Raw genomic sequence first — 17,869 nt, 5'->3', positions numbered from 1 at the left:
CACTAAAGACTCACAGAATAAAACACAATCCCCTAATTTGGGCAGCTGATCAAGACATGGAAAGTCTGGTTTACACTTTGATTAAGAGCCCATGCCAGCCTTTCCCAAGCTGGTGCCCTCCAGATGTTATGGACTAAAGCTCCCATTACCCCCAGGCTAGAGCTGATGGGAATTGCAGCCTTAAACATCTGGAGGGCAACCAGTTTGGGAAGGCTGGCATACACAGTGCCAAGAGTAACTTAATGTAATGGAAAGAAGGGAGAAAAACTCACCTCGCCACAAGGAAGTTATCAGCAGGCAGGATCCGGGCGAGCTGAATGAAGATGTGATTGAGAGACATGCAGAAGCCGCACCAAGGAGCATAGTAGACCAGCAAAATGTCCTGAGTTTGATGAAGGGAAGATTAGATGTTGTCGTTTTCTTTCACCGTGGCACCCCACCTCCCCACATTTTTGTTAACGCCATTGAGTTATGTTTACAAGGGCCCCTTTCTGGTTTGCGGACACAAACGCAGAAGGGAACTCCCCACTCCAACTCACAACAAAAGTTGTTAAGTTGGATAGAGGGGAAATTCAAAATTAACCTTTTAGGGCTCTCGGGCTACCTCTGTTGTGGACCTAGAGCTGGGTTCTGGGGCAGCTAAGCTGTGCTAAGTAAGCCTTTCTTTTCACCATGCCAGGTCAGATGAGATGGGAATCGTTTTCCAATTGCATTTTAGGACATCGTCAAGGTGTGGCTGTTATTCCACAGGACGTGGCTATGCCATTCAGATGCAAAACAAAGAATCAGCCACGGAGGCAGGCGGAGGCAACCGACCGCTGGAGCCTAGAGAGCCTTACCTTTTCGCTCTTCAACGTGACCTCATGGAAAGTATCGGTGAAAATTTCTCTAATGACATGTTGAGATCGAATGCGGCCGGGCCTCCTGCCGCCAACAAGGTGCCTTTTTAAAGGACTGTACAAAACGCTGTAGTTTTGAATGAAGATTTCTAAAAAATAAAATAAAAGCGTCTACGTTAAGGAGATTATTTTGAGCTTCTAGGCTTGACAACGTAACATGGAAGCAAGTTTTAGGTCTGAGGAGCATCTTGGCACGATTATGTCTGTGGGCTATTTCAGGAGGTTGCAGCAAAAAACAAATATCCCCCTCAACTGTTGTTAGGGCGGTGTTATATTTTGGGTTTCCACATGCATGGAATATGGCATTAGGGTGAGTACCCTCAGAATCTCAGTTTAACAATAACAGGAAACCTAAGTATCTAGTCCTTAGGTTGTCGAGCAAAACATGTCCAACGCATAGAAAAATCTAAAGAGGTCAGAAAGGTACTGAGCGCTGCACAGCACCTCCCTGAATCCATTTGCATGGATTGTTCAAATCAAGCTGGAATTCTGCTGAACTATCTTACTCAACACGCAGGGTTCGGCTTCTTTTTGTCAAAATTTCGCTGCTGCCTCCAAAAAACCCCCCAATAGTGTGTCTTCTACTATTATCAAGCAGTTTCAAGGGGGTGGGAGCGTTAAGTGTGTGTGAGTCTCTAAAGTGAGCATAGAACTGCATTTGATAGGGAAATCTCTCATCGTGTCTGAGCATGCCCGTGGATGTATTGCACGGCACACGGTAAGAGCAGGGGCTCCTAAAAGTCAAGCATGCCGTTGGTGACATAAGCTGTAATTTAGGGACAGATTTCTATCCCGCCTTCCTGTCCAGGGCTGGGAACTCCACACCCCACCCCTACGAGGCATCTAGTACAATAAAGGGAAGTGGTGCAACGAAGCAGATTTTCTGAAAGGCAACATTTTCATGCAAGGTTAAGAGCAGCCAAAACAGTGATGGCCAAACTTGGCCCTCCAGCTGTTTTGGGACTACAACTCCCATCATCCCTAGCTAACAGGACCAGTGGTCAGGGATGGTAGGAGTTGTAATCCCAAAACAGCTGGAGGGCCAAGTTTGGCCATCACTGAGCCAAAATAAAAGCACGAAAGACAGTAACTGATGTATTGCACCAATGAGGAAAGAACTAAGTGGACCCTCCTGAAGGAATGAGTTCCAGAGCCTCAGCACCACCACCAAGAAGGCCCTCCCTTGTATGTCCACCCATCAGGAAGTGAGATTCAGAGTAGGGTGGACAACCTGCTGGCCTCCAGATGTTGCTGGACCCTCATGATCCCTTTCAACTCTATGATTCTATAACTGTATGCCTCTTTGGCTATTAAGGCAGCCTTCACAGGGTCTGCTTCATATGCCTGGCTGTTCTGAGAAATCAGATGCTGGCCAAATAAAAGTTTGAAGAGCAAGAAAAGAATGTCCTCCAGCAGGAAGGGAGGACCTCCATGTGTCGAGATTCCTGCATTGCAGGGGGTTGGGCTAGATGTCAGGTGCCAATGTTACCATATATTTCCATGTATAAGACGCCCCCTGTTTTGGGGGACTCCAAATTAAGAAAATGTGGGGAGATAGTCAAGAGTTGTAGAGTTAAGATTTTTGGGGGAGGATTGCCCAGACTTGTTGAGCTTTTTTTTTTTGGGGGGGGGGGGTTGCAGAAAAGCCGCCAACCGCACGCCCAATTGCCTTAAGGGCAACCAATCAACAACAGCCATTGCCCCGGCCACCAATCAAACACCCAAGAGCTGCTGACAATCTCCTGCTCGTGGCTGCAACCAATCGCCTGTCCACCCTCTGCACTATCCGTGTATAAGACGACCCCCAATTTTTAACATAATTTTAAAAGAAAAAAACCTTAACTTATACACGGAAATAAACGGTACTTGCTTTTCTGTGCTAGACCAAAAAACAAAAAAATAGAGGTCTTTTATAGTACTTTTAACATACTTCTAAGAATCGCTGATTTCATCTTTTACTCATGGTTTTATATATCTGATGCCTCTTAAAAACCGTTAAAAGCATCCTGGAATCAAATCTTGATGAGCAGTGGTGTTAAAAACGAAGTAGGAGAGGCCAAAAAGAAACCATTTTAAATCAGTAGTCTAATTTCCCTGCAAACTTGGGTCGTGCTTTTGGTAACAGTGACATCTCCACCCAAACTTTGAACCAATGAAGTGGCCGTACTGTACCTAGATTAGATTTCAGCAGGGCCTGGTCCTGATCCAGGATATAGTGTGTCTCTTCCTTGAGGTCCACAATGGCAGCAAACTCCTTCACCGGAGTAGACCTTGATGCTCCCAGCCTCTCGGCGTACAACCAGAAGAGATTTGAATCCAGCAGGTATAAGTTCAAGGTCTTGTTAGTCCTACAACTCAGGCCGGTCACGTAAGTGTGGCAGAGGGCATTTTCCGGGATAAGACCACTCCTGTCCTCAATGTGAGGAATAGAGGGGTCGTCTTTCCATCTCTTCCCATGGGAAGCAAGAGCCAATTCCTCGGAGCCGGAGAAGCCCAGCGGGGTCCCACTCACTGTCCTGCAGCACGCAGTGTAGTAGCTGAAAGGGCTGTAAAAGCTGAGGAAGTTGCTGCACAAGGAATCCGTCTTGGACATCACTTGGAAAAAGGTCCTCTCCTTGAGGTAGAACGAGTCCAAGGCTGCTTCTATTTCCAAGAAGTTGCAGTGCAGGCCTCCCAGGCGGCTGGGCCGGACCCCGGCCGTCTGGTTGATGCACAGCTCGCAGACGTTGTGGGTCCGGGTGATGGAGTGCCACTGGGGAGGCAGCACCACTGTGTTGCAGCAAGGGGACTTGGCGATGGAGATGGCTTCGGCCAGAGGGAGGCGGATGCCAGGTGCTGAGGATGCTCCTCCTTGCAAATGCCCGGCACCCGCTTCCCCGGCGTGGCTTCTGTTGCAGCTCTTGTATTCCAAAGCCAATTCCGAGATCTAGGAGGAGAAAAAGAAAGCCGGATGGACATTTCTCCTCGCCTTACCAGGCCACCGTTATAAGATCAGGAGCAGGGAGGAAACCAAATTGGCAAAGTTATCACCCTCTCAGTTTGTCCCTGGAAAAAACTCTGTGTTGCCATATTCTAGAATACACTCAAACTTCCCCACGGTTCTATGTTACAAACATCGCAACCTAGTCAAATAACGCTAGAAGGTTTTAAAAGAGCACTGTGAAAACGTGAGAGGTATTGTTAAAAGGGAATAGAGGAAAAAGATTTAAATAATGACAATATAAACAAAGGAAATGCGTAAATTAATAATGACTACGAAAGATTTACGGAAAAGCTGAAGGAAGTTCAAAAAAAGAAAGATTTGGAAAATTTGAATGTGAAAAGAATCTATGTCTTGTTTTGTTTTTGTTGTAAATTAATAAAAAATTATTTTGAAGAAAAAAACAAACAAAACCAACATTGCAACCTAGAAAACACCCCATTATTCTCTCCATGGCTGTGCCTTCAATATCAATATTTACAAATCCTTGGGAAGCTTCCGAGGAATCTCAGTATTTGAAAACTACCGACTTTGAGCAATCTCTGCAACAATGCACGGTTGTTCGCTCAAAGGCTGCTCTGCTTCAAATTTTGAGCAACACATCAGCCCAGAAGCAGAAGGCAGGACACACTTTGGGAAGAGTAAATAGCATCAGGTGACCCAGGCAAGTGAGCTAATGTGTATATTACAGTGGTACCTCTGGTTACGTACTTAATTTGTTCCAGAGGTCTGTTCTTAACATGAAACTGTTCTTAACCTGAAGCACCACTTTAGCTAATGGGGCCTCCTACTGCTGCCGCGCCGCTGCTGCCTGATTTCTGTTCTCATCCTGAAGCAAAGTTCTTAACCCGAGGTACTATTTCTGGGTTAGCGGAGTCTGTAACCTGAAGCGTATGTAACCCAAGGTACCACTGTACAGGCAAAGTTCCAGTCTTGCCCGCTCCAAAAGTAGTTTTAGAGCTACTTAAATAATTAGCCCCCTCCCCATTCAAGTGTTTGTGTGTGGTTTTTTTAAAGAAAGAAGGGAATACTGAATTCCAGGGCTGAGCTGAAGAACTGTCACACAGAGACCACAAAAATCGCTCTACCCTTTAGGTTACAATGCATAGTAATTTCTGTCTATTTCTCTGAGCTTGTCAGTTCCAAAGCTGTTCGATCCTACTCGTATTTAAAGGTTTGCTGTTAAAAATAAAAAATACAGGCAAAGACCCAAAGAGCACCTTTAGGCATACCCAATGGGGTGTCTGCCCTGTATACCTGAATATCAGACCACCCTTTCCATTCTGAGCGGGTGCTACCTGGGAGGAGGGCGGCTGGCGAAACGCAAGCCTCAACGAATGACAATGTGATGCCCGTCTCTTTGCTCACTCTCAATCCCATGCAAGAGGTGCTGCCGCTGTGCCACGGGCCAAGGGCTGGGTGATGCGCAAGCAGCATGTTGCCACATGCCGCTCGGTTTGAGAACGAGAAAGCAAAAGGAAGATATTGGGTGGCGTCTCTTACAGCATTTCGTTTAGCCCAGATGAAGCCGGTGCTGTGAAACAAGGAGGGATGGCAGAGCAACAATTCCAAGACGGCCTGTGCAGAGGGATGTGCAGGACCTTCTGAGCTGCGCTGGCAGAGATGCTGGAACGGGGAGTTTCTTGCCATGCGGCCGCCCGGGAAGCAAAGCTCTCCCCAAGCGGGAAGGAAGATCACAAAGCAACCCTTACTGTAAACAAATTACATAAGAGGCCCCCTGAAAGCGAAAGGAAGCCGTGCAAGGCAGCTGCAGTCATCTCTGGCCAGGAGAAGCACTTGGGATTTTCAAGAACAGGATGAGGCTGGGGCAGGTTTTGTTTTTTAAAGTAGGTTTTTTTTAGTTTGCAGATGCATACGTTACTCCCGAAACTTGCACGTGGCAGGGAAGAGGAGCTTGTGGCCCTCCAGAAGCTGAGGGACTCCTGGTCCCATCAGTCAGCGTGACCCAAGCTAAGGGATGATGGGAAATGTGGGCCAACAACTGTCTGGAGGGTCACCATCCTGGGGAAACAGGGCGAAACGTCCTGTGAAATTATGTAAGCTTGCTGTGCATCTGAGGGAGACAGGCAAAGATGCACATTTTCTGCTTGGCTTGTCAATCGCTTCTCACCTGGAGGGAGCTACGTCTGCCTCCAAGCAACCCAGGAAGGCAGTCTGTTCCTTTGCTTGTTCGTTCCAGGCTGTTGATGTGCCAGAATTGATTTCCGGAGGTGTCTGAGGGCAGGCTGGCTAATAACTATTCTGCTTACACCTCACCTTTCCTCCAAGGAGCTCAAGGTGCCTCAATTAAAAAGCACACACAGAGAGAAGAGCACACAACCGCCCTCTCTTTGCCCTGCTTATGCGGAGGCTGCATAAGGACTTCCAGAAGACAGGCAGGCCGTTATCTCTAACCTGCCCTGACAGCTTCAGTCCTCTCTCCCTTAGTTCAGAAAGCCAATTAAACCAGCTTCAGCGTCAGCAACGCTTAAGGCAGCACAGGAGCGAGAAGGGTGGAAATGGAAGCAAGGAATGCAGGAGACCTTGTTCCGATTCCGAGGCTGACCTGCTGTGAGTTATTTGCAAATCCGTTAACCTTTCCATCCCTGCCTCCCAAAACATGCTTATTGCTCTGCCTTTGCCCTGCAAGAGGGCAACGCGAAGGAATTTGCTTTGGGGACAGCCAACGTTATTAAATGTCTGTGGCCAAAATCGCTTGACTCCTCTGAAGGTGATAAGCAGTGGCTTACCTTCGACCACAGCAAAGCAAAGAAAAACTTGTGTCTGTGTTGAAGTTCACCAATACCCTAAGTGTATTTGCCTTGGTTTCCTCCTGCTAAATGAGAACAGTCTCTTGCCTCCAGATAAAGCTTTGCCCAGAATCTCCTACACCTGTTTCATAGGGATACCCTCTCCGCAAACACACACCAATGCCTTCCTTTGCAGGTTGGCCCCACTGAGAAAGACACAACTTTTCTTCCAGCTACATTTAGAAAGAGAGATCACCTATCAGAGCAAGGACTGGTTCAGAGCACCATCTGAACTCCCTGGAACTAGGGGCCTGAAGCTCGCACCGAGTCCCATTTTCTGCCTGAGAAAGCCTGCCTACATAGGAGCAAATGATAGCCCAGTGACTCTTTCATTGCACATGAACATTCAGAGCTGCCTTGTGCAGAGTCAGGCGAGGCATCTCTCGAGCCCAGTCTTGCCTCTTCTGATGCACAGTAGCACCTTGGCACTATAAACAGCTAAGCATCACTCCCATCACTTGACCCTTTTAAACAGGACCCTTTTAAATCTTAAATGCAGGCTCCCTCCCCACTCCATTCTATCTATCATAACCTTATTGGGGGGGGGGGGGGGAGGCAGTTCCAAGCTGGCATGCCAGATCTTCAAAGCTTTGTGGACTGACAAAAAGAAAGCACTGCTTCACACAATTACCGTATTTTTCGCTCTATAAGACTCACTTTTTCCCCTCCTAAAAAGTAAGGGGAAATGTGTGTGCGTCTTATGGAGCGAATGCAAGCTGCGCAGCTATCCCAGAAGAGGGATTGCTGCTTTCGCTGCGCAGCAATCCCTCTTGCTGTTCCGGCTTCTGAGATTCAGAATATTTTTTTTATTGTTTTCCTCCACCAGTCTTGTGGTCTGGTGCATCTTATAGAGCGAAAAATACAGTAAATTATGGAATTTGCTCCCACAAGAGGTAGTGATGGTCATCAATTTAAAAGAGAATAAGCAAATTCACAGAAAAACCTCCGAACGGCTACTAGCCACGATAGCTACGTTCTCTGAATGCTGGGTGCTCAGATCCCCAGGTCCTGCTTTTAAGCCTTCCATAGCTATCTGGCTGGACACTGATCCAGCAGGGTCCTCCTTACGCTTACCTCATCTACAAGGGGATGACTTTCCGCTAAGGGGTCGAAAGGAAGAAACAGGAAGAGTGCCGGTCCCTTCTTCAGCTCGTTGTTCAGCAAAAGACTTTTCCCCCCATGGGGTCTCAGCCAGCGGATGAAGGTCTCGCGATTCTCCAAGGCCCACTTCCAAACATTTTCCGCTGTGTAGTTCATCGCTTCGTGTGGATAGAGCTGGAAAGAGGGAGAAGAGCACTCTCAGCGTTTGTTATCAATTGGGGCAAGTTAAAACTTGGGTCGTCCCTTTAGGATTGGCAGACTGACAGGGACCCATCGCACAATATGGTGGGAAAATGAGGCAATTATGGTCGGTGCCCGTTCCCACATTCTTTGCTGTTTGGTCTTTGACTGAAGAGACACTGGGAAAGCTCCAGCAACGGATGCAGAACAAGCTGAGCCAAGTCATCATGTAGGAAGCAGCCCTTGGGAGAACGTTCTTCCCCCTACTGGCCACATACCCTGCTAGGCAATCTTCTGAGGGCAACATGTCAGTGGTGTGTGGGGCCAGGAGCAAAAGCGGTTAGGACAATAAATATTAGTTCACTCACACACAGCTCTCTATCTTGGCAAGCAAGGAGCATTACCAGGATTCAAAAGCACACTCTAGCTGGGCAGAAATCCTCAGGGAGAGTGCAAAGAAGGTTCGGTGAGAGGTGTGACCTAGGGCTGTACAGGGAGGGCTGCATTCAGCCCCTGGGCCTGAGGTTCCTCATTCCTCGTATAGCTCAAGGAATTGGTAGGAAGTAAAGCTGTTGAAGTAAAGCTGCTGATGTCTGATGCACAGCTGCAGAGTGGTAAGAGCGGGCAGAACTGTTCCCCCCACTCAGAGATAAATTTTTGGTTTTGCTCAAGTCTGACCAAAAATTCATTCCTAAGATTGATAAGGTAAAGGTAAAGGGACCCCTGACCATTAGGTCCAGTCGTGGCCGACTCTGGGGTTGCGGGGCTCATCTCGCTTTATTGGCCGAGGAAGCCGGCGTACAGCTTCCGGGTCATGTGGCCAGCATGACTAAGCCGCTTCTGGTGAACCAGAGCAGCACACGGAAACACCCTTTACCTTCCCACCGGAGAAGGTATTTATCTAATTGCACTTTGATGTGCTTTCAAACTGCTAGGTTGGCAGGAGCAGGGGCTGAGAAACAGGAGCTCACCCCATTGTGGGGATTCGAACTGCCAACCTTCTGATTGGCAAGTCCCAGGCTCTGTGGTTTAACCCACAGTGCCACCCATGTCCCCTAAGATTGGAAGGGAGGGTAAATCTTGTGCCAACACTGCAATCTTTTAGCTGCTCGGCAAAAACATGTTTACCCATCCAGGGATTTTAGCAGATTTTAGTTTCAGCAAAGGTCAATCTGTTACACAATTCTTTTATCTGCTCCTTTTACCATTGCTCATGTTTTATTCTATTGATTTAATAAATGTATAGAAATGTTTTAATTTTTTTTGTGCATTTGGATATTCCGCCGTCTGTGTATGAATCTATATATCTAAATGAAGGGACCATTTTTGAAAGGCACTGAAATGTCTCTGCATGTTGTTAATGTGATCCCGAAGACACGGTAAATTTCGTTTCCTAAAACTGCATGTGATGCTTCAGTGTTGCTTCACTAAAAAAGGTGCCTTGGATGACCTTGGATGGGCTACCTTCTGAGAGGTTGGATATAAGAGCCCCCATCAGCAGGCATCCCTCTGTTTTATAAAGTTTATGTTAGCGTGGATCCTCCTTCCCACCCAGCCCAGCTTGAGCAAGCCTGGAGATAAAGGAGAGAGGGGACAAAGGGCTGGGGAGCAAAATGCACTCAAAGAGTTTGCTCATGACACATAAACATTTCAGCAACATGGGATTTTGCTTACCTGAAATTAAAGGCGGGGGGAAGGGAGCGGGAGAAAACTACACACACACATACAGTGCTGTACCATCTTCCAGATGGTTCATTAAATTATTTGGCATAAAAGGAGAAAACTGTCTCAGTAGCTCCAAACACGAAACAAATGCTGACCTTGGCCACTGTTACATAAGTAAGCTAATTTCCTTTATTAGACTCTACCTCTCCTCCCCCTCCACACACTAGGTTTTTGGATTACCCATTGTTCTGAGCCCTGGAGCATCGGTCTGCCAATGCAGCTGCCTGTGTGCCTGACTGCCGCACCTCTGCTTTATAAGATGGCCCTGCTCTGCAACCTCCTTGAGTGGCTTGGCTTGGTTGGAACGGATTCTTGAATGGTGATAATGTCTCTTACTTGCCTGGATATAGGATGGAGAGATGTGTGTGCGCGCATCGTCACCATCGTTAACAGTAACAACAACAACAACCTGCCTTAAGGTCTTAAGCAGGTTACAAGAAGTAAAATAAACATGTTAAAATTACAGAAATAAACTATGCTGAAACCTGGTGAAATTGACCGGGAAAATCAGAAACAAGGAAGAGAAGAACTTTAAGAAGTCATGGGAAAATTTTTACAATGTATTTAAGAGAACAATGTAAACAACCAAAAACTTTGGCAGAATTTGAATAATGCTTGTAATGTACTAAAAACTATGGTAAAAATGGATTATTATTATTAAAAATAGAGAGGGGAAAAATGAAGCAATTGAAAAAAGATTGGTAATGGTAACCATGGAAGGGCAGAGGGGAGTCAAAGGATTCAGGGAATTCTAAATGATGATGGTGATGTTTAATGTTTGAATTTAAATTTGCGCTGTAAAACTCAATAAAAAAAAGATTTGACAATTTTTTTTTTACAGAAATAAGGTGGGTCTGAAAAATATACATCTCAGATGTCAAAAGCCAGAGTAAAGGACTGGGTCCTCAGCATTTGCCAAGAGCTGTCTAAGGAAGGAGCCAGGCGCACCTTTGTGGGAAGGGAGTTCCACAACTTGGGGGCCAACACAGAGAAGGCCCTCTCCCAAGCCTCCAACCCCCCCCCAAGCGTCTGAAGGCCGTGGAACAACCAAGAGGGACCCCTCTGCCATCTTTGCACCTGAGAGGGTATGCAGGGAGGGAGGCGGTCGTTCAGGAATTTGGGGGCTGAGTTATTTAGGGCTTTAAACACTAATGTGAGCACCTTAAATTGGGCCCAGAAACGAACTGGCAACTGGTGCAGCTGTTTTAAAACAGGAGTTATAGGAGAGCTGAAGGGAGCCCCGGCCAGAAATCCAGCTGCTGCATTTTAGACATAGATTCTTCTAACTTTTGCTTGGCTGCAATGGAGCCTAGTGTACAAAGGTAAGAGTTACCGTATTTTTTGCTCTATAAGACTCACTTTTTCCCTCCTAAAAAGTAAGGGGAAATGTGTGTGCATCTTATGGAGCAAATGCAGGCTGCGCAGCTATCCCAGAAGCCAGAACAGCAAGAGGGATTGCTGCTTTCACTGCGCAGCGATCCCTCTTGCTGTTCTGGCTTCTGAGATTCAGAATATTTTCTTTCATATTTTCCTCCTCCAAAAACTAGGTGCGTCTTGTGGTCTGGTGCGTCTTATAGAGCGAAAAATACGGTACATCCACTGCTCCACCCACTTTTGCAACTGGCCCCACCCACCATCGAAATGTGGCCCCCAGAAGGTTGCACACTAGTAAACGTGGGCTAAAATGGGCTCCCCAGCCCTGGTGCAGGCGGCGCAGGCGTGCAAACGTGAAAATGCACTACTCACAAGAGAAGCGTTCACGTGTCTGTGCAAGTAGACGCTGCCTGAGCTGGTCAGTGGGACTTCCTTCGCGATCAGCTTGTCTGTGATCACTCCGAAGTGGATCGTTCCGAGGTAATCTGAAAGCACATGTTACAAGCCTTGAGGAAAGAAAGGAAAGAGGCCCAGCTGACATAACTACACAGCCCCCTTGCTCCAGAAGCTAAGCCAAGGCATGCTGCTGGAAGAAAAGGCTCTGAAAAACAAACGTACACACTCACACACACACACACGCACACACACACACACAGCTCAGCTTTCCTGTCGTTTTACACAGGAAATACAAGCAATATCCTCTCATTAATCCACACTTTCCACCTGTGGGCATAATGCTTCAGGGTTAAAATTCTACCTCAACTTGGGTTTGAAGAAAAAGGGTGATTATACAACAGGATTTCGGCTGAAAAACACACTGCAATACACACAAAATAATGAAATAAAAGATCCTCCATATGAGGAAACAAGAGAGCAGTTGGAGCAGCACTTTTGGATTCTTTAGGCCTTAAGGAGGGGGGAAAAAACCCCTCCCAGAGCTGGAGTTTTCCTCCTTCGTTCTTCACATCCAGGACCTGAAGGAGGAGAAAGGGGTCTGGGCCAGCATTGCAGAGTAAAGCCCTCCTCAGAATTAATAAAAAGGTGTTAACAGGAGGGACTGACGCAGGTGATATAAGACAAAGGCTCTCTCCGCCACGTGCACGGCTGTGTCCTTTGTGGTGGTGATCTCGTTTCAAATGAGTCATGCGCTCAATGAGTTTCAATGAGTGGAAATATTGTGGGCGAAATTAAAAGGTGCCAATACGGCAAGCAGCCCACCAGCTCTGCTGTTCCAGAGGCAGTAAAGAAAAGCAAGCGGAACCCAGTCCCTTTCCACGTGCCACCAAACTGGTCCCTGCCACCCACAGTTCTGCCCTGGCCCATCATTTAGAAGTTGATGCGTGAGCAATTGCCCTCAAACAAAATGATGCTTAAGAGCATGGGTAGGCGAACTAAGGCCTGGGGGCTGGATCTGGCCCAATCCCCTTCTAAATCTGGCCCATGGACGGTCCGGGAATCAGCGTGTTTTGACATGAGTAGAATGTGTCCTTTTATTTAAAATGCATCTCTGGGTTATTTGTGGGGCATAGGAATGCGTTCATTTTTTCTCTCTCCAAAATATAGTACGGCCCCACACAAGGTCTGAGGGACAGTGGACCAGCCCCCTGCTGAAAAAGTTTGCTGACCCCTGCTCAATAGCATCACATTCATTCCTCAATGTTCTTCCTCTCCTCTCTCACCAAATATCTTTGCCTGCCTGGAAAGCGCCCTTGAACCCCTTCTGGTCCGAATGGAAGATAAGAGTGTATAGAAACAAGCCTGCTGTACAAAGGGAAGATTTACATCGATTGCTCCACCCACTTTTGCCTCTGGCCCCGCCTTTCCCTGGCATGTGGCCCTCGGAAGATTGCCCAGGTTGAAAAAGGATCCCTGATCTGTAATCTCCAGGGTTTTCTTGGTGGGTAATTTTGGTGGGCAGCTCCTTTTAAAAGGAGGCTACTGGACTTTAAATGATAGAAGCTTTCTAAGCAATTAGATGCATCTTGGCTCAGGGGAGGGAAACGCAAGCCTTTTAATGTTTCTCACCATGTGGCTGATGAAACATTGCAGCAATTCCATATCGAGCCAGACAATAAATGGGAGGCCTGCCCCACAGTAACCGCCTCTCCTTTGAAGCAGTCCCACCCACCCCCACAAGAAATCCTCTCATATTCCTCAACGTGCAAAAAAATTCAGGTCACTTTAGAGCTCGGGGTATGGAGGAGAGCACAAATACATCTCTGCTTTAAAAAAAAACACACACAAAAACGCCAGCAGCCTTTAGAAATTCCAAATGGCTACAAGTCAGATCATGCATTACAACCACATTTTCTGCCACCAGTGAGCATCTTTCAAAGAGTGCTGCTCCAGGTGATCTTGAGGATTTTTCTACGTGCATAAAAATGCACATAGAGCTGCAAATTAGAAATGTGTCTAATTATCTGTTGCACTCAGTCCCAGAGAGGGCAAGACTCTATCCATTCACATTCTTTACAGGCCTGCAACCAAACATTTAAGCAGAAATGGGGCTGTGCCCCACAAACGTCATGGATCCTTCCTTTTGGTTGGGCTGTCAGGGCTGGGCTAAGGTGAGTGAGGAACCACAAACTGCAAGGTGGGTCAGTAGGCAATACCAACCTTGGTCTCCACTTCCTGGACTTCTGGCAAGAGATGGGTTGCACTTAATAAGAAGTTGGCAAGCATGGATTTGCTAAGAGTCCTGCGAAGTTGATTAGGAGAGCTTTAAACTAAATCCTGAGGGGGAGGGAGACAATAGTACAGATGACAGGGGAACACCTGGTACTGGGGATAATAGCTTCACTGATGCACATGAAACTGAGGTGGTGCTCCAGAAGCCTGCTTCAGGGCAGGAAACTACAAGGAGGAAGCAGCTGGAGGGAAGGACTTGTGGTTTCAGTTGTCTCTATACTAATGCACAGAGTATGGGAAACAAAATCAGAGCTGTATTTGGTCCACACTAGCCTACGAACAGAGAGACTCACTTTCCAGCATGGAATCTGCAATCTGAGAATCTCAACTTGCGTTTAAAAAACAAAACAAAAGAAAGCAGCAGGGTGGTTTTGAAATCATAATTATGGGAACTGGTTTGGAACTGTCTCATGTCCTCCTCACTCTCCTTTGAAAACCTTTCCTACAGTGGGGGGAGGGTGAGATGAGGACTATAGGAAGCAAACTAAACTGAGCATGCAGACAACTGGGAAACCCCCAGGAATCCTGTCTTGTTTGAAATTCAGAAGCCCTGCTGCAGCCAGCCCTGCTTCTGTATATGTTTACGGTTGCTTAACCTGCCAAGAGCAAGAGGCTTTAACCTGCTACAAGCACACATTACAAAGCTGGCAGGCTCACATTTCACTCTCCCTAACCAGTGTGGGACTCTATAATTAATGAAGCAATCAGAGAGAGTTTTGGCAACAAAGGAGGAATCGAAGAAGCAGTTATTTGCTTTCCAGAAGATTACCTGGGGGGTGGGGGGCGGAAGGAAGGGTGCGCAATCTCACACACACTCAAGGGTGATAGTGACATCCCTTTGGGGAAAGTCTACACCTGAGGAATCTGAGCAGAGACAGCGGCCCATGGATCTGCTCTGCTACCAAGGAACAAGTGTGGCCAACTGACCTGGGACGTTTCCCCCAAAGAAGAGGATATTGGCAGCGAGGCAGCAACCCATCTCTCAAGGGCAACCAGGTGTCTCTCGAATGGCATTCTGCTGCCCCTTGTGGCCAGCCACTGAGAGAAGGCCCCACAGGTTGTCTTATCTGCCCAGGTTCCAGCCTGCCACCAAGCCAGCCTGGCAGTCTTGTGGGCTGCCTCTGGCTTGGCTGGCTGTCAATGTTTTGAAATCTAGCCTGGGTCTTTGCGCCTGAGCAAAGGCTCCTTTGATGCTTTCAAAGTCAAAAGAGCCTTGCTGGATCAGAGCAAGGGTCCGTCTTGATGCTACAGATACTAGCCACTACCACCCCTGGAGATGCGCTATTTCCAGCCGAAGGAAAGGCATGGAGAACGGTATCCATTCATTGGATTCTGAATATTCACTACTCAACCCTGCAGAGTTGAAGACCCCCTAAACAATGTAAGAATCTAAGAAGAGTCCATCTAGTCTAGCATCCTTACAGTGGTCAACCAGATGCCTGTGGTAAGCCTGAACGCAGGACCTGAGCACAGGAGCCCCTTCCCCACCTGTGATTCCCAGCAACTGATATTCAGAGGCATTACTGCCTCAGATAGTTGAACACAGTCACCATGGCTATTATCTGGAGAATCTGATTACCCAGGAAGCAAGTGTTCCACTAACTGTGTTGCATGTTGAGTCAGGATGCAGCCCTAGGAAATGCAGAGTTATTCGAGGCCAGTTCCCTTAGATTAAAGGAATTCAGTTCCTCACTTGTCCAAAATATGTAATTTAGAGTTTATTTTAAGTGCACCGCAACCCTATATTAATGACTCTTCTCTCTTTCAAGGCAATTTGGCACAGCTGCTTTGGAGAGCTGCAGGCATGGGCTCCATCTCTTAGCACACAGGTCAAGGCAGGAGTCAAACCCAAGGCTACGGCCGCCAGGGAAGAGTTGGTGGGGTGTGGCTTTTGGCACAGTATCTGATGCATCCTTCTTTCACACTCTCCTTTTCAAGAGCAAATGTCTTGACTCTGTGTTTGCAGAGATAAAAGTAAAAATGGATGGACCCAACATGATTCAAAAACACCCACCCCACTCACACACAAAAACAAAGTTCAACACAGCCAATCACAAACAAGCAACCGCACCCTAGGCCAACCACAATTTCTCTCACCACCAAAGGAACACAAGCAAATAGCAAAGAGAACCTGCACGAACGACGCTGGCACAAAAACCCACACATACATTGAGCAAAATAGAAATATCGCCACCCCACCCCCACCCACTATGGCCCCTTCCACCTCTTCTCCCCATTTTTCCTCCTTATGTAACCCTAATGTCTCAAGTGACCTATGGAAAATGTAACTTGAAAAAAGAGACATTGCGCATACCTTTGTAAACCAAGAAAACTTTAATAAAATATTTTTTAAAAAATATGGATGGACCCCCACTTAAAACTCCAAGATGGGCAGTGCCTTTGCATCCTCTCAAATACACTGTGCTTTTCAGCGAAGCCAGTTCTCCCCTTTTCTTTGCAAGTCATCAAGGGTTTAATTAATCAAGTGTACTTTTTTAAAAAAAACTGGCACATAATCTCTGTGCAGCACTGACTTAAGAGAGTGGACCCTCCTCTCCCAACTCTTTGCCACAAAAATAAATAAGGAGAATACGTAAGGGGGGAGGGGAGGGAAATGTATAGTATCCAGGCTGATTTCACCCTCCTTGGGACAGAAATAATAGAAGTAGTAAGACTGCATAAAGGAGTTCATTGGGTCTTGGTTTGTTGGCCAAAGAAATGGCAAAAGAAACCAAGCCGAATTTGGTCCAAGATAAACAGCAAACGCAGATAAAGCAACTTGTTGACAGGATACTAAACGACGGAAATGGCATGTTGCAAGCGCGACCTCTGCTCTGCACTTAGAACATACATTTCAGCACTGAGTAGGAGGGCTGAGTGCCAGGACAAAAGGTTTGGATGCCCCAGATTGTCATTTAAAAAGCAAGTGGCCCTTTCAGAATCTGGATGAGGTTGGGAAAGCGCTTCCTTTTGTAAGACTCCTGCACTATCACTGCAGAACTTTAGGTTTTAAGAGCACCAAGACGGTGGGATGTTTAATGCTTTGTGGTGCCTGGACATGGAGGGCATGCCCTGCCCACAACTGGTCTTCGTCAGGAAAGAGGGCGAGGCATAAAAGCAACACGCAAACTGCTTTCTTTGCATATGCAAGATGAGTGGACTTTCGCAGTCGATGCGAATGCACGGAGCAAGCAATGAATTCAGGAGGGCTTGCTTCCAAGTGAAGAGTATGTAGGACCAGACTACCAGTAATGCAGTCATACTGATGTGTGGCTGTCTCCTGAAAACGTCCCCAAAGTGGTATAGACTGGGGCGGGCTGGGTCTCCATCTGGGCAGGCACTGAATTCCACAGGACCGGCTTTCTAGTACGTATGCTTAGAAATCCTGCAGCTACATCGTTCAAAGCCAAAGGACATGGCTGCAAGGAGCAGAATTTTGAGGAATGGTGTAAACCGAAAGGCCATTTCACACATTACAGGGCAGCGGACCTGGGTTTTTCACAACGCACAACTCAGCAGATAACTTTAGCCCAATCCCTGTTCCTCGATGGATCATTTTGATGCACACAGCAGCAAACAGGTAACATGCATGAGTAAAATAGCCGAAAGCCACCAGATCCCATGGTTTTCATAAACTTTCCTGCCCCACAATTCTTTGACTTATAAGGCAGTTACAGTATTTTCCCATGTATAAGACCCCCCCCCCCAAATGTATAAGACATCCCCTATTTTTTTTTAACCCAAAATTAAGAAAGTAGGTTGTTTAGCTTGGGGGGGGGGGTCACCACCACCAATCGCTCACCCGCCCATCACTCGCCGCAGCCACTGCCGATCACACACCTTGCCGCAGTTGCCAATTGTCTGCCCACTCGCTGCCAACAGCCCACCTACCCACACCACAGCTGATTGCCCACATGCCTTGCCACAGCCGCCAACCACCCACCCAATTGCCGCAGCCACAGCCAATCACCAGAAGGCCTTGCCGCAGCCACCAATCACCCACCCAATCACTGCAGCCAATCTCCTGTTCACTGCTGCCACCAATCTCCTGTCCCCACTCTGCATTCACTATCCATGTATAAGAGAACCCCCAATTTTTGCCTAATTTTTTT

The 17,869-nt window shown here is 47.1% G+C and overlaps 2 protein-coding genes across 3 annotated transcripts in view; one reads left to right on the top strand and one right to left on the bottom strand.

Annotated features, from left to right (window-relative positions):
• CIITA (class II major histocompatibility complex transactivator) overlaps window positions 1–17,869 on the top strand; it is a 1,021,617-nt gene that overhangs the window by 619,382 nt on the left and 384,366 nt on the right. The window lies entirely within an intron of this gene.
• TXNDC11 (thioredoxin domain containing 11) overlaps window positions 1–17,869 on the bottom strand; it is a 40,681-nt gene that overhangs the window by 7,391 nt on the left and 15,421 nt on the right. Inside the window, exons 6-10 of the mRNA XM_083413407.1 lie at window positions 11,442–11,554; window positions 7,764–7,964; window positions 3,072–3,825; window positions 840–988; window positions 273–382 (exon numbers count right to left, since the gene is read on the bottom strand). Of these exons, the coding sequence (XP_083269533.1) occupies window positions 273–382; window positions 840–988; window positions 3,072–3,825; window positions 7,764–7,964; window positions 11,442–11,554 (1,327 nt within the window). The remainder of the gene's footprint in view (window positions 1–272; window positions 383–839; window positions 989–3,071; window positions 3,826–7,763; window positions 7,965–11,441; window positions 11,555–17,869) is intronic.

The sequence above is a fragment of the Podarcis tiliguerta genome (assembly GCF_965153285.1).
Source record: "Podarcis tiliguerta genome assembly, chromosome: 14".
In the NCBI taxonomy this organism is placed as follows: domain Eukaryota; kingdom Metazoa; phylum Chordata; class Lepidosauria; order Squamata; family Lacertidae; genus Podarcis; species Podarcis tiliguerta.
The sequence above is the reverse complement of the archived record's forward strand: the minus strand, read 5'-3'. Positions and strand labels throughout refer to the sequence as shown.